The 13,456-nt window shown below is 39.0% G+C and overlaps 1 protein-coding gene across 2 annotated transcripts in view; it reads left to right on the top strand.

The window, feature by feature from the left end:
• The window catches only part of plxnb2a.1 (plexin b2a, tandem duplicate 1), a 109,449-nt gene that overhangs the window by 82,285 nt on the left and 13,708 nt on the right, over positions 1–13,456 (top strand). For both annotated transcript variants that reach the window (XM_084112007.1, XM_084112008.1), the window contains 14 exons: positions 4,037–5,166; positions 5,255–5,443; positions 5,738–5,866; positions 6,620–6,720; positions 7,046–7,178; positions 7,978–8,134; positions 8,544–8,655; positions 8,734–8,845; positions 8,991–9,092; positions 10,310–10,405; positions 10,709–10,796; positions 12,124–12,284; positions 12,804–12,952; positions 13,084–13,201. In XM_084112007.1, the coding sequence (XP_083968133.1) occupies positions 4,039–5,166; positions 5,255–5,443; positions 5,738–5,866; positions 6,620–6,720; positions 7,046–7,178; positions 7,978–8,134; positions 8,544–8,655; positions 8,734–8,845; positions 8,991–9,092; positions 10,310–10,405; positions 10,709–10,796; positions 12,124–12,284; positions 12,804–12,952; positions 13,084–13,201 (2,775 nt within the window). In that variant the 5' untranslated portion in view covers positions 4,037–4,038. The remainder of the gene's footprint in view (positions 1–4,036; positions 5,167–5,254; positions 5,444–5,737; positions 5,867–6,619; positions 6,721–7,045; positions 7,179–7,977; positions 8,135–8,543; positions 8,656–8,733; positions 8,846–8,990; positions 9,093–10,309; positions 10,406–10,708; positions 10,797–12,123; positions 12,285–12,803; positions 12,953–13,083; positions 13,202–13,456) is intronic.

The following is a 13,456-nucleotide window of genomic DNA, read 5'->3' on the forward strand; positions in this document are numbered from 1 at the left end:
AGTAAATTGTCATTTTATTTGCTTGCTTTTTGCTAGCAGAACAATGTAGTATCATCCATCTACCAGTAGGGGCTAAATGAATCGTATTAACCAACCAAACCTTGACCTTTTGATTCAAAAATCTTTCGCAAACAAACCCTGACCTGCCATTGGTTAGACAAACAGCCCTGCACCAAACTAACTCCATTGGTTGGGCTGATGTTGCTTTGTTGGATTGGTTTTAGTCCTCAAACAAACAGCAATGTTTTGATAGTGCTGCAGAGCGAGTGGAGTTTACACGTTTCAGGGAAATTAGCCCATGAATGGGTTACTTATAGGCGTCTCTACATATTAAGCTTGGATATGAGAAAATATTTGGTTTCACTTTATTTTGATGGTTCCTTTAACACGTTCTGTTGACTATAAGTAACGCTGCACCTACATGTCTACTAACTCTCATTAGAGTGTTAGTTAAGTATTAATAGTCTGGTAGGGTTAGGGTTATATTAAGTTGACATGTAGTTGCAAATTTACTTCTAGTCAGTAGAGTGTCTGTTGGAGGACCATCACAATAAAGTGTTTGCAGATATTAAGCAGACAGTCTACTTATACTCCAATGAAAGTTAGTTGACATATAGTTGCAAAGTTACTTATAGTCAACAGCACGTTCAAAAGGGACCATCAAAATAAAGTGTTACACAGTAGTCGACTGTCGAGTTCACGCGCGTGATCATAGGTACTAAACCTATGCGCGTGAACTCGACAGTCGACTACTGTGGACTTTGACCGAAAACAGGATGTAAATACAGGTATGTGTGCTGGCTGAATAAACATCATTTTTATTCATATCTTTCACATCTACTGCAGTCAGATTCACCGTGTTCACTCTGAAGGAATCACTCACATGACCTGTGCACTTGTAATGACACATCAAGGATGTTAAGAGGCTAAAAGCAGGTTTAAAACTTGCCCCATTGAAGTCAACAGGGTGCAAATTTTAAAAAGAGGATAACACGGTGTAGGCAACACCGATTTTTGTCGTTGTTCTCTGTACTGACAGCACTCCAAATGTACAAAAAAATTAGCTCAATGTTAAAATTGACCGGAGTTCTCCTTTAAGACAGTTTAATGAGGGAATATTGTAAATGATGCATGAGTTAGCTGATCTTGACTTGAGAGTCAGGAAACAAGGTGCTACGGTATGAAGGGTCAAAGAACGTTTGTATGCGAGAGGGGAAGTCTGCGAAGAAGTTTTAGAAAAGATATGGGGTTTACTATTAACTTGGCTGAGAAGTTTCACTGTACTACTCTGCGGTAAGGGTAGTGCTGGTTCAGCACTTGTCTGCTTGTGTACTGAGCTGCCCGTCATGTTGTTTCTTAATGCAGAGAGAAGGAATAACGCACTGGTGCTGCTTATGCGAACCGCAAGACACACTCCCACTCACAACATGAGCATCAAATGCAGGCCTCCTTCCCCCCCCTGTTCATACTTCTGCTGCATTACAAGTTAATTTACAGTAAGATCAGGTTGAGATACCTAGAGTAATACAGAGGAAATGTGTTTGGTTTGGCTCCGGATCAGAACAGAATCAAGAAATAAAGGAAGGGCCTTCTGAGCCATGCCCTCAGTTGTAAATCCGAGGAATGCAGTGATACAGACACACACAAACACACTTCCTACTCATTCTTGTGTAGACTGAGTGTTTTGAATGGCGAGTGGTGGTCACATGACTAGGTCTCAGTGGAGCCACAAGCGGGCAGGATGTTTTGGAAATATGTGCTTGTTTGTGTGTGAGGGTGTGAGGATAGATAAAACTAGATTTTCTGAAGAATGGGAATGTGTTTAGAGAACTTGTGGAAAAGTTTAAACTTAAAGGGATAGTTCACCCATAAATAAAACTTCTGTAATCAAGTATTCATGTCATTCCAAACAAGTATGATCTTCACTCTTAAACCATAAAGGTTTCAAATGGGGTTTTTCACAGCAATGTCATAGACGAACAATTTTGAGGTCCCAAAAAGAACCTTTCAGTAAAAACTTTTTGTTGCACTTTTTCCACTATAAAGAACCTTTTGTGCAATGGAAAGGTTCCATGGAGGTTATTCAGGAAAACATTGTTTCCAGTAAAGAACCTTAATTTCTGTGGAACTCGAGAAGACATTTTTTAAAATGTCATTGGTTTCTCTTTTTTTTCCATACAGTGAACCAACATTGCATCCCACTGACATTCAGTGTAATTTTTTATAATTTATAATTCTTCTTAGAAGGTTTTTAAACTTTAATACTTGAGACTGAGAATGAGCTAACAAAAGGTAAGCTTGCCTTACTAGTGACTGATGTGTGTGCGTGTTAACATGCAAATCAAGGAGTGTGTCATGAGGCACACTGCATTCTTTTGTGATCACATGGCTTGCTTAGTCAGAGCCGTGTGGCACACTCAGCACAAATATCAAGTCTGTACTGAGAGACTGACATTATTGTTTCTGTTAATAATTTGACCTTGTGTATGGGGGAGATGGGATCATCAGTACAGATAATTATAATGAAACTTGTCAGTTTGCCAAAACTCCATCCCGTCACATTCCTGTCTAAAGTTTTACAGTCCAGACAATTTTCCCATGCACTCTGAATTAGCAGCAAATACCGCCTCCCATTAACAGTTAACACCAGACGGTCACACACACATACACACGAGCACAATTTAACACACTCCCCCTACAGTAACGTCTAATCTCATTGCAAGCCCTGTGCACGCCTGAGCTCTGACAGACACTAAGTAAAGAGAAAAAGCCAGTCACTGCTGCCCTGCCTCATATTGTGTCTCTGGAGCCCTGTCATTAAAGCCAATAAGAGCTGTAATATCCGCTAAACTCTTAGCATGAATTCTTTATGAGCTCTGGGCGTAGGATCGTGGTGTCTGAGAGACTCCTTCTATTTGCACTTTTTGCTGTGAAAGTATGTGCTCTGGCAATCTAAACATCATAGTCAGTTTTATGTGGAAGTTCACTCAAGAGGATTGTCAGCATGTTTAGGCAAATAAGATTGAGTTCATGTGGAATTCTTGGCAGTATTAGTAATGGAATATGGGGAATATTTTGTTTCCCCAACTACTTTTACCACCTGAAACTCATAAACAGCTAAAATTAGCTCAAGAATGTTCAGACAAGGAACAACTGTGATTAAATCTTCCTGTCTAACACAATAACTTTGCATGCCATGCTGCTGGTTATCATAGGGGTTGTTTACAGGAAGGAGGTCTGGATTGTTTGGCCCACCTGCTGAGGGTGTACCCATAATTCATTGAGCTTCCTTCTGTTATCCTGGAATCAGGCCGCCTTGTGATTCTTTGATGAGCATTTGACTTCCGCCCCAGTGTTTTTTAGGACCTGATGAAATGGTAGGGGGATGGATGAAAAGGAGAATGAAAGGAGATCAGGGGTGGAAGACAAGCCTCTTTAGAAATTCTTCGCTTGTATTGCTGTGTCAAATCACGCAGCCATCTGCAACCCTTCTGAGGGAAGAGTTGAGAGGCCAGATCGATTTTTCTTTGAACTTAGTCTTTGTTGGTACCATGTCTGACTAGTGCTTACTTCACTATATTATAATGATGTATACCAATGCAATTCTCCAGCTTCCAAAAAGATGTCAGTTTTCAAGTTCTGAATTAAAATGTGTATATGTATATGTATATGTGTATGTGTATGTGTATGTATATGTATATGTATATGTATATGTATATGTGTATGTGTATGTGTATGTGTATGTGTATGTGTATGTGTATATGTATATGTATATGTATATGTATATGTGTATGTGTATGTATGTGTGTGTGTATATATATATATATATATATATATATATATATATATATATATATATATATATATATATATATATATACACATACATACATATACATGCATACGTACATACATACATATACATATACATTTTAATTCAGAAATAAAAAACAAGCTCATCATAAATCCAGACACTCTAGTGGTTTGGTGACAACTAAATGTGATATATATCTTGTTTTTTTTCTTTCTCTTCAAGAGATGGCGTGGAGGGCCCTGGCAGTGCTGTCCCTGCTACTGTGTTTTGGCTCATCTTGCTGTGATGATACTCAAGAGCAGTTCTTGTCTGTAACTGTCATCAACAATGTCGTTCAGGACCCTCAAACCGGACGAATCTACCTTGGTGCCATAAATGGGATCTATCAGCTGAACTCTAATCTAAAGCTGGAGAGCAGTGCTGTAACTGGCCCTAAGAATGACAACCCACAGTGCACTCCACCGATCACTGCACAGTGCACTGACGCAAAGGAAACAAACAACATCAACAAACTCCTGCTGGTTAACTCCGCCAATAATGGCACCCTAGTCGTTTGCGGAAGCCTTTTCAGGGGCATCTGCTCTTTGGTAAACCTTCACAGCGTGGACAAACCGGAGTACTACAGTGACACCAAAGGCGAGAAGACATACGTGGCCAGCAGCGAGGAGTCTGTTGCAGTGGTGGGGGTCATTTCTTATTATATAGATGGTAATTCTAATAAAAACCTCAGCGTATTTCTAGTAGGGAAGGGCTACGGTGGCTCTGATAGCTCAAAACTCATCAGCACTCGGTTGCTGCAGGAGCATTTGGAAATGGATGTTTTCGAGAACATGGTTGAAGCTTCCACTGTGCAAGCTAGCCCTTTTGTCCAGCGCTACCTCCACGACTTTCGCCATGCATTCAAGGATAACGGTTACATCTACTTCCTGTTCTCACGCACTTCGGGCACCAGTGACAGCAGGAAGATCACATTTATAGCACGCCTGTGCGAAAATGACCATCATTATTATTCTTACACCGAACTTCAGCTCAACTGCACCGTCAGTGTTGAACAACAGGAGAACACGTACAACAAGGTCCAAGCGGCATATCTGGCCAAACCTGGTGAAGTTTTGGCTAGGAATATCACCTCTTCGAATCTCAACGATAAGGTTCTATTTGTGGTGTTCAGTGCGGATGAGGACGGCGGTCGATCAGCCTTGTGCATGTACCCACTCAACAGCATTAACTCTAGGCTTGAGGAGGTGATTGAATCCTGCTACATAGGAGAAGTTCTGGAGGACGAGAAACCAAAGACCGTTTATTCACCCTACATATCCAAGACAGAGGCCATCTGCAGGACCAAAAGAGATGTGAGTTGTTGTATGTCTTCAACTCTGCTTCCGTGTTGTGTGGTCGTTTACAACCTTTTTGAATGTGCTGTGTATTTTCGCCCAACAGAAGGATATGGTGAAGGAATATAAATGTGGTGCAGAGTTCCTGCCGTCTCCACTAGCCAGTAAACCTGAGTATGCTCTGTCTGTCAAACCCATCTACACCCGAAATGACATGCTGACAGCTGTAGCTGTAGCGGTGGAGAATGAGCACACAGTGGCATTCTTGGGAACTGGTGGAGCAGATGTCTTACAGGTGAGTCCCATTCCAGGGTCTGGTTTCTATTCTCTTTGAATTTCACTTAAGCCCTTGTGGTTTGACTGCTGTGGTGGTCTGGCTTCGTGGTTCACGATATGGGCTGGTAACCAAAAGATTGTTGATTCAAACCCAAGGATGGATGATTTATGAGCTACAACCACTTGAGCAATGCACTTATCCCCAGGACTTGCCCTAGCTGTACTACCCCTGTAATATAGTTTACTTGAAAGTCGCTTTGGATAAAAGCATTTTCAAAATGAATTAAATCATTCATTAACTTTTCGCTTGCAGGTGCATCTTGACCCCAGCCGCACTGACTTTTATCACAGGATTCAAGGGGAACGCGCAGATGGTGGGGTGAACAAAAACCTCTTTTTTGATTCAACTTCGGATCACTTGTACATCACCACTGGCAGAAAGGTTTGTCCATGTACACATTCACAATGCTTAGATCACATTGAGTCAGCAGTGATCATCCACTGGTTAAAATCTGTTTGAATAAGGTTAGTTTGCCAACCTTAAAGAAATGGTTTTTGAATGGAATGATAGAAAATACTGTATTAACTGTGAATTTTTTGTGGGCAAACACCAATAGTTTCAGTTGGAATCCGCCCTATTGGGAGTTTCTCTTAAGGGTGGAAAAGTTCCCCATGTATTTTTATTTATTTTTATTTATCCTTTATTTTACCAGGATAGTCCCATTGAGGTATACAATCACTTCTTCCAGGGAGTCCTGGCCAAAATGGCAGCACAAAAAGTTTCACATAAACAACATACAAACATAAAACTCAGAATCTTACATACAATTTTATCCAGCACTCATAAAATAACAACAAAAGCTACTTAACAAAACATGCACACATTTCCTTTAAATTGGTCAGTAAGAGATGCAGAGATGTAGATTTCACTTTTGTTCAAGTTGGTCATGCAAATTTGCCGCGTTGACCAACAGAAAGCTGCTTGGTTTGAAAGTGGCTTCTGCGTGAGCAGTGCTTAATGTTTTGGTGCAGTATTGACAATGGACTTTTTTGTCCATTGTGAGCACAGCTTAACATTCTTAATGGAGAAGCAGAACCTTCAATTACAGATGCATCAGCTATTAGGCATCTTAAGCTAAATAAATAAACAAACAAATTTGCCTTTTAAATGTTGTCTTGCTTCTCTTTTGTGTAGATCTCCAAAGTGCCAGTGCAGACCTGTGAGCAGAAGCATGACTGTCACTCATGTGTGTCCCAACGGGACCCATATTGTGGCTGGTGTGTGTTGGAGGGGCGGTAAGTCTGTTAGATCATTTCATGATGGTCATTTCATTACCAAAAGCACAACAACATTTGGGCATTCTTGTCCAGTAAAAGACAGGACAAGTAATAACACTGCCAAACTACAACAGAGTTTGATATTTCTACTGCCAAATAAAATATAAATTGCTCCTTTGGGTCATGTGACTTCCATCTATGTTAACCTCTAAAATATGGTGTAATCCAAGTCTTGGAGTTGTCTGTTAAATTTTAGCTAGTGCTGTTACATACCTGTGTTCAGCCCAGTTAAAGCAAATGCAGTGTGGCTCATTACCCATGTTTGTCTGCTTTTCTCCTGCAGTTGTACAAGGAAGAAGGATTGTCAAAAGGGAGATGGAGAGAATGCCTGGTTGTGGAGTCCAAAACAAACATGTGTAACCATTCAGTCCTTTGAGCCCCCCAACATCAGCTGCAAGAAAACGCAAAGGACACCGGTACTGAAGCATAACACGTACACGCTGTGATACAGTCTGCCGTTATTTTAAACCCTAACCTCTTAAGGATTGACTCAGGATTGATATTTACTGGCTGTAACAGATCCAGTCTGTGAATCTAATCTTTTTTCATGAGCTGATGTGATAAAGTTAGTAAACAAGGCACCTGAAACTATTCATACCACATGAACGCACAGAGCACTCTTCATGCATTTCTAATATGGCTTAGAAGAAACTCAAATGGTAATGGTTGATCGATGAGGCTTCCTGTATTCCGTAATTAACTTCCTGGATCAGTTGTAATGAATAATGACAGTATACTCCTGATTTGCTGAAATCAATATTATTTCATCTTTCTTTTTCACATTGCATATTGTTGGATTCCCACAGTCATGCAAAACCTTAAAATGACAGAGAATTTTAAAATTGTGATTTTCAGAAGTTATGGAAATCAATAAAATCGTATTAAGTGATTGAAAAAAATCATTATAAATGTGTAATGTTTATAATAATATCAATTTTATTTGTATTATTATTATTATTATTATTATTAATAATAATAAATTAAATGTTTTTATTAATTATACTTAAATTATTAGTATTACCCTTTTATTTTAGGTATTTATATTTAGCCCTAAATATTTTATATTTACAAACTGTCATCCAATAACCATAAACAACTAGAAAACACACCAATTAAGATGTTCAAAATGTTTGAGAACTTGTATATTTAACATATTTGTATATATTTTATTATATGTTTACTCTTAAATCCATGTTTTCTGGTTGAAACTTGCAGGTGGAGATTAACATCCCCTCCCTCCCCAGTATCAAGAGTCCTGACAAACTTAAGTGTGTGTTTGGTGAGCACATAAGTGATGCTACTATGGAAGGCACACGGGTCATTTGTGATCTCCCGACCTATGAGTTAATCCCGCCCACACCTGAGACACAAGGTGAGAACTACATGTTTGCCTTTAACTTTAATAATCACCTACTGTGAAGCCTTCCTCTTACTGCCTCCTTTACTCCCTGAACAAACAGATGGTGTTTGTCAAGCAGAATGCCTAAAAATGCCGTCAGGCACGAATAGTTTTTCATTTCTTCATGTTTGTAATTTGCTAGTTTTGTGATTTTTAATTTGGAGACTGATCAGATGAAAAAAAATCACACTGAAGCTTAATCTATTACTTGTTGATTCTAAAGTTAAATAAGCTTTTATCAAGGCATGCTTTTCTTGGGAATCGAACCCATGACCTTGGCGTTGCTAGCACCTGTTGAGCTCTAAAAGTTCAGAATTGGTCTTATGAATTACTCATACCTAATAGCCCATTTGATTCCCATTTCCCATATGCATGTGTGTAGATTTTGTGGCAGTGCCAGTGAAAATCACAGTGAATAACGGCATTGAAGTGGCATCCAGTGCATTTGAGTTCTACAACTGTGCAGCCGTGGTGAAAAGATCGGAGAATACTCCGTGAGTATCAGGCAGCTTTTTAAAAATGTTTATTCCATTCAGAATTTCTTTCTGATTGGTCGGTTGTGTGTTCTGCAGGTGCATCGCATGTGTGACCAGTAAGTGGGGCTGCCAGTGGAACATTCGTGATCACACATGCAGTGATAGTGTTGAGTCTGTCGAGGGAGATCTTATCATCAAACACACTGAGGTGAGTCATGTTAGGATGATAGTTAATGAATGCATGCATATAAATGAATATGCCTGTTTGTGCAGTAATATATGGTGATCGATTATCTTCTGGTGACAAAACATGACTAATAATAGTTTTATTATTCCTTTGTTTATTTTTGCAGTATGACAGGTGTCCTCAGTTTGAGATCCCTGAACCTCTGCTTATTCCTGTTGGCATCAAAACTCCCATCGAATTTCAGGGCAAAAATCTAGAAAAATATTCGGTAAAGTACATGCATTGCTACAGTAGATGTTCTTGAAGAAAATACGTCTTACAAAAAAGTTTTTTTTGTTTTGCGATAATGACCTGGTGGCTGTGCATTATCCCACTGTTTAAATGGATGCTTTCTAAATACCGTTAATAAATGAAAATTATATAATGATTTAAATTTCATTCATTCATTTTACATAATTCTAATAATTTTGAGGTGTCGTTCAAAAGTTTGGGGTCGGTAAGATTTTTAAAGAAGTTTCTTCTGCTCTCCAAGGCTACTTTTTTGATCAAACAACAGTAAAATTGTAAAATATTATTACTGTGTAAAATAACTTTATTTTTATTTTTTTTCTGTGTTGGCAAAGCTGATGTTATTAATGTTGAAAACAATTGTGCTACTTATTATTTTTGGAAACCATGCTACATTTTTTTCAGGATTCTTTGCTGAATAGAAAGTTATTTGAAATAGATCACTCACTTTTTTTTTATTTCTTGCTGAATAAAGTAATACAAATCATACTGAGCCCAAACTTTTAAACAATAATGCATATACATAAATATGAAGTGATATAAGAGACATGAATCTATGCCCAACTATGTAGCTTTCTAGTGACTAGTGATGCGTTGATCAGCTCTAACGTCATCCGAATCCACGGATAAAAAAAGAAATCATCAGCCCAAGAAAAGGCTTGGGCTTTATAGGCATTATTAGTTTATTGTTATGTACATACAGCACTTCACAGACGTTACATATCACATACCCAGCACTTGATTCGTCCCGGATAACTACTTAACTTAAAACGCTCCCACACTTTTTAATTCTCCTTTTTGAAATTTTGCTCCAATGTTTTTTGCCTCCATTGCGGTTTAAACAAGTGGACCCCGCAAGTACGTAGCTTAATGAAGTCTGAAAATAAGTGCCTGATGAAAAATTAGGCTTTAAACACATTAATATATCCATCATTAATGATTTATCTCATCCACCTGCGACCCACCCGCAATTAGTCAGAATGTTATTTTTTATTACTTGGCCCGCCCGACCCTCATATTATCCACAGTGTCCGCGAATATAATCGCGTTCCACGCATCACTACCAAGGACAAAAGTAAAAAAATATAGTTTAGACTATTTTTATTTTATCACAGAACATTATGAATGTTTTTTATAGTAAAATGCCTTCTTAAAGAGTCTGCATAAACAGCATTACATTTTCTCCATCTCTCTCAGGGCAAAACCTTTCAGATTGGCACTGAGCTCATGAAACAGGTGGGCGAGGTGACTGTGGTGTCTGAGGGGTCAAAGTACAAATTTGAGGGATATGAGGTCAGTACTCTCCACTCGTATTCCTCCTCCTATTATGTATCCCTCACTTCCTCCCTTCTCCTCTGTTCACACATTGATTTGTTTCTGAAGTTTGAGCACCAGCCAATATGGCATTTACAGCTATTGAGCTGCATGTGTGTGTAAGACTTAGTCCTATGTGGGCGTAGCAAACACATGGTGATCAGGTTCTCAAAAACATCAGGGGAGAATTTGCTACGGCACGCAGTTGTTCCAGATACGGTGATGTGTTTGTCTGTATCTGTTTGCATGTTTAATGACAACATTCTGCTGTTTTTATGCCAGTTTGCGTATGACAAAGAGCCAGAGGTGAATGTGACGTTCTACATAAAGGATAAAGACACCGAGAGGATGATTGACAGCACCCTCAGAGGTATATTTAAATGAATTTGGTTCATAATAGTTGTTAAAGACAGGAAAACTTCTCTGAAACTGAATTCATCCAGTAAACATGTGGATCTTCAATATCTGGAAAGGTTGTGTAAACGCATCAGGGCCGGATTAAGAATTCAGAGGCCCCTGGGCACAATGTCTTGTCGAAGGACATTTTAATTAGGCATTAACAGTTTTACTGACTTAAAAGGAACTTTGTTGTACTATGCTGGAGTAAAGTTCATAAATGATCGTTCTTTCCCATAGGATTTTGTAAAACTATGTTGGGTGGACCTGTGTCCCTCTATGGGGGTTGGGGGGCATGCTCCCCCTTAAGAAAATGTTGTACATTTTAAGGTTAAATGCATCAATCTGGTGCTCTTTGAGAGCTCAAAATTAAGAGCTAACAAAGAAAAAGCATTGACTTGTACCTGGACATTAAAGAGGGCTCAAACTTCTTTTTAGTTATGATATATCTTCCAGGCCTCAACTACCGCTACAACTACAGTGTTTGAGGGCTGGTCAAAGTAGACGTTGTTCAACGGCAGCCAATAAAAACCATATGCGCAGCGGGCATTATGCAGATTTGTTACAAACCTAAGTAGGTTCGTGCAGGAAGTAAGACTGGGATTACTGCATACTCATTTCAGGCAGTTCAGAATTACTTCTTTTTTTTGGGCGACAATAACATTTATTGTGCGCTTTGATCTTTGAAACTTTTGCAGCCCTTTTACATTCACAAACAGCTATATAACACACTACAGTACATGACAGTTAATATCCGAAAAAGCATAATAGGTATAAGTAGCTTGTAGCAAGCACATGTACGTCATCCAGGTCGATTTGATGTGCATTTTTTAACTGAAAGATGCCATTTTCAATCCTCATCTGCTAAACATGTCTACACATGAACTATCCCTTTAAGCTACAGTCAAACTTTATGAAAATGTAGTAAGCTATGCTACAATGTATTAATCAAATGTAGCTAACTACAGTATATCGAAGCTAATATTTTTGAATACATATGTCTGTCAGCCTACCTATTCTGAGCATTATTTTTCAGCCATAAAAACAGTGGCTCAATCGGACAATTTGGTGACAGCATCAAACTTGAATACAAATTTGTGTGCTAAATCACCACATACAACAAAAAACAGCCTAATTTGCATAACTCATAATTTCTGAAAGCATACTGGTAAACAGCAGTGTTTAATGAAATGTTTATTCCTCTACAAAACAAAAAGACCAAGGACAATTTTGAGCCTTATTTTGTTGAAGATGATGAATTCAGTGTCAGTGTTGTTTGTTTCCTCTATTTTTCTTCCCAGTGGTGCTCTACAATTGTTCAGTAAGACGTGAGGACTGCAGTCTGTGTAAGAACGCTGACCCGAAGTATAACTGCGTGTGGTGCGACACCCCAAAATCCTGCATCTACAGAAGCCTGTGTAACACGGAGCTTCAGCAGTGTCCACCTCCAAAGATCACTGATGTGAGGACCGGTCTTCTTGTTTTCTCTTCCTATTTTAAACTTTGCTAACACTAGGAATGCACACAGTTTGTTAAAATTCATTGACACTTCAAACTAAACTCCAAAATGCATCAAAGAACATCTCATTGGCATGACGTCAGCGATTACAAATCGCCATTCCCGGTTCAAATGCAGTTCATAAATTTCCACTCATCATCTTCTCTCTCATCTTCTCTAGAAAACACCATTCCCTTTCATCGTTTTCTCAATTTTTCATGCCTAAATGATATATAGATGGCTGCTCTGGTAGTCACAATCTCAGTCTCTCACTTTAGTGTTTTGTTGAATCCATCTGAGACTCTAATGATCGCGCCGCCCGCGCCTGATGGTGTTTTATTATTTGTCATCTGGCAAACGATTTTCTCCGAAGCAGCTGTATCACTCAAGGGCTCAGTGGTTATGGGTAATCTTTGTGACTCTAGTTTACGGTTTTGAGTGTTATAGGTCTCTTTTAACTTTGCTGTTCTGCTTTCATTCCAGATTGTTCCCCGGTATGGGCCGGTGGAGGGACAGATCTCTGTTACAATAAAAGGCTCTAACTTGGGCATCAAGCAGGAGGACATTGAGAGTATCACTGTGGCTGGAGTGCCATGTACACATCAGCCGGAGAGATACTCAGTCTCTACCAGGTACTGCATGAACACCATATTAGATGAATATGCATTGATTATATAGAGCATTTAAAATGCATCCATCTTGTATATATGTAAGTTAGAAATAGCTGTTTAGCTTATAGTTCTGTTCTACCATTGTGTTTCAGTGTGGTATGTGAGATTGGGTCTTTCTCAACCTCAACCCTGCCGAATCCAGCCGGGCCAGTGAAAGTGAAAGTGAAAGGGGAGAGAGCAGGACAGTCGGAAGTGTCATTCACTTATAGGGTAACTGCTTTCTCTGTTATGAAGACTTTGTGGCCTCATCAGATTGTTTCTAATTTCTAAGATTGTAATCATTTCTAATTTGTTGCACCCCTGAAAAGACCAGTTTAGACTAGCAGGAATTCCCTTGCTGATCCAGTGAACCGGCATTGTCATGCTATTAACCAGCAAAATGGAGCTTGTGAAGATGGTTGACCAAAGAAATCTTGTAAATGAATTTAAAATGAAGAAATCAAAATGATTTAATTTGTTAATAAA

This window comes from Abramis brama, assembly GCF_963993115.1.
Source record: "Abramis brama genome assembly, chromosome: 4".
Lineage (NCBI taxonomy): Eukaryota > Metazoa > Chordata > Actinopteri > Cypriniformes > Leuciscidae > Abramis > Abramis brama.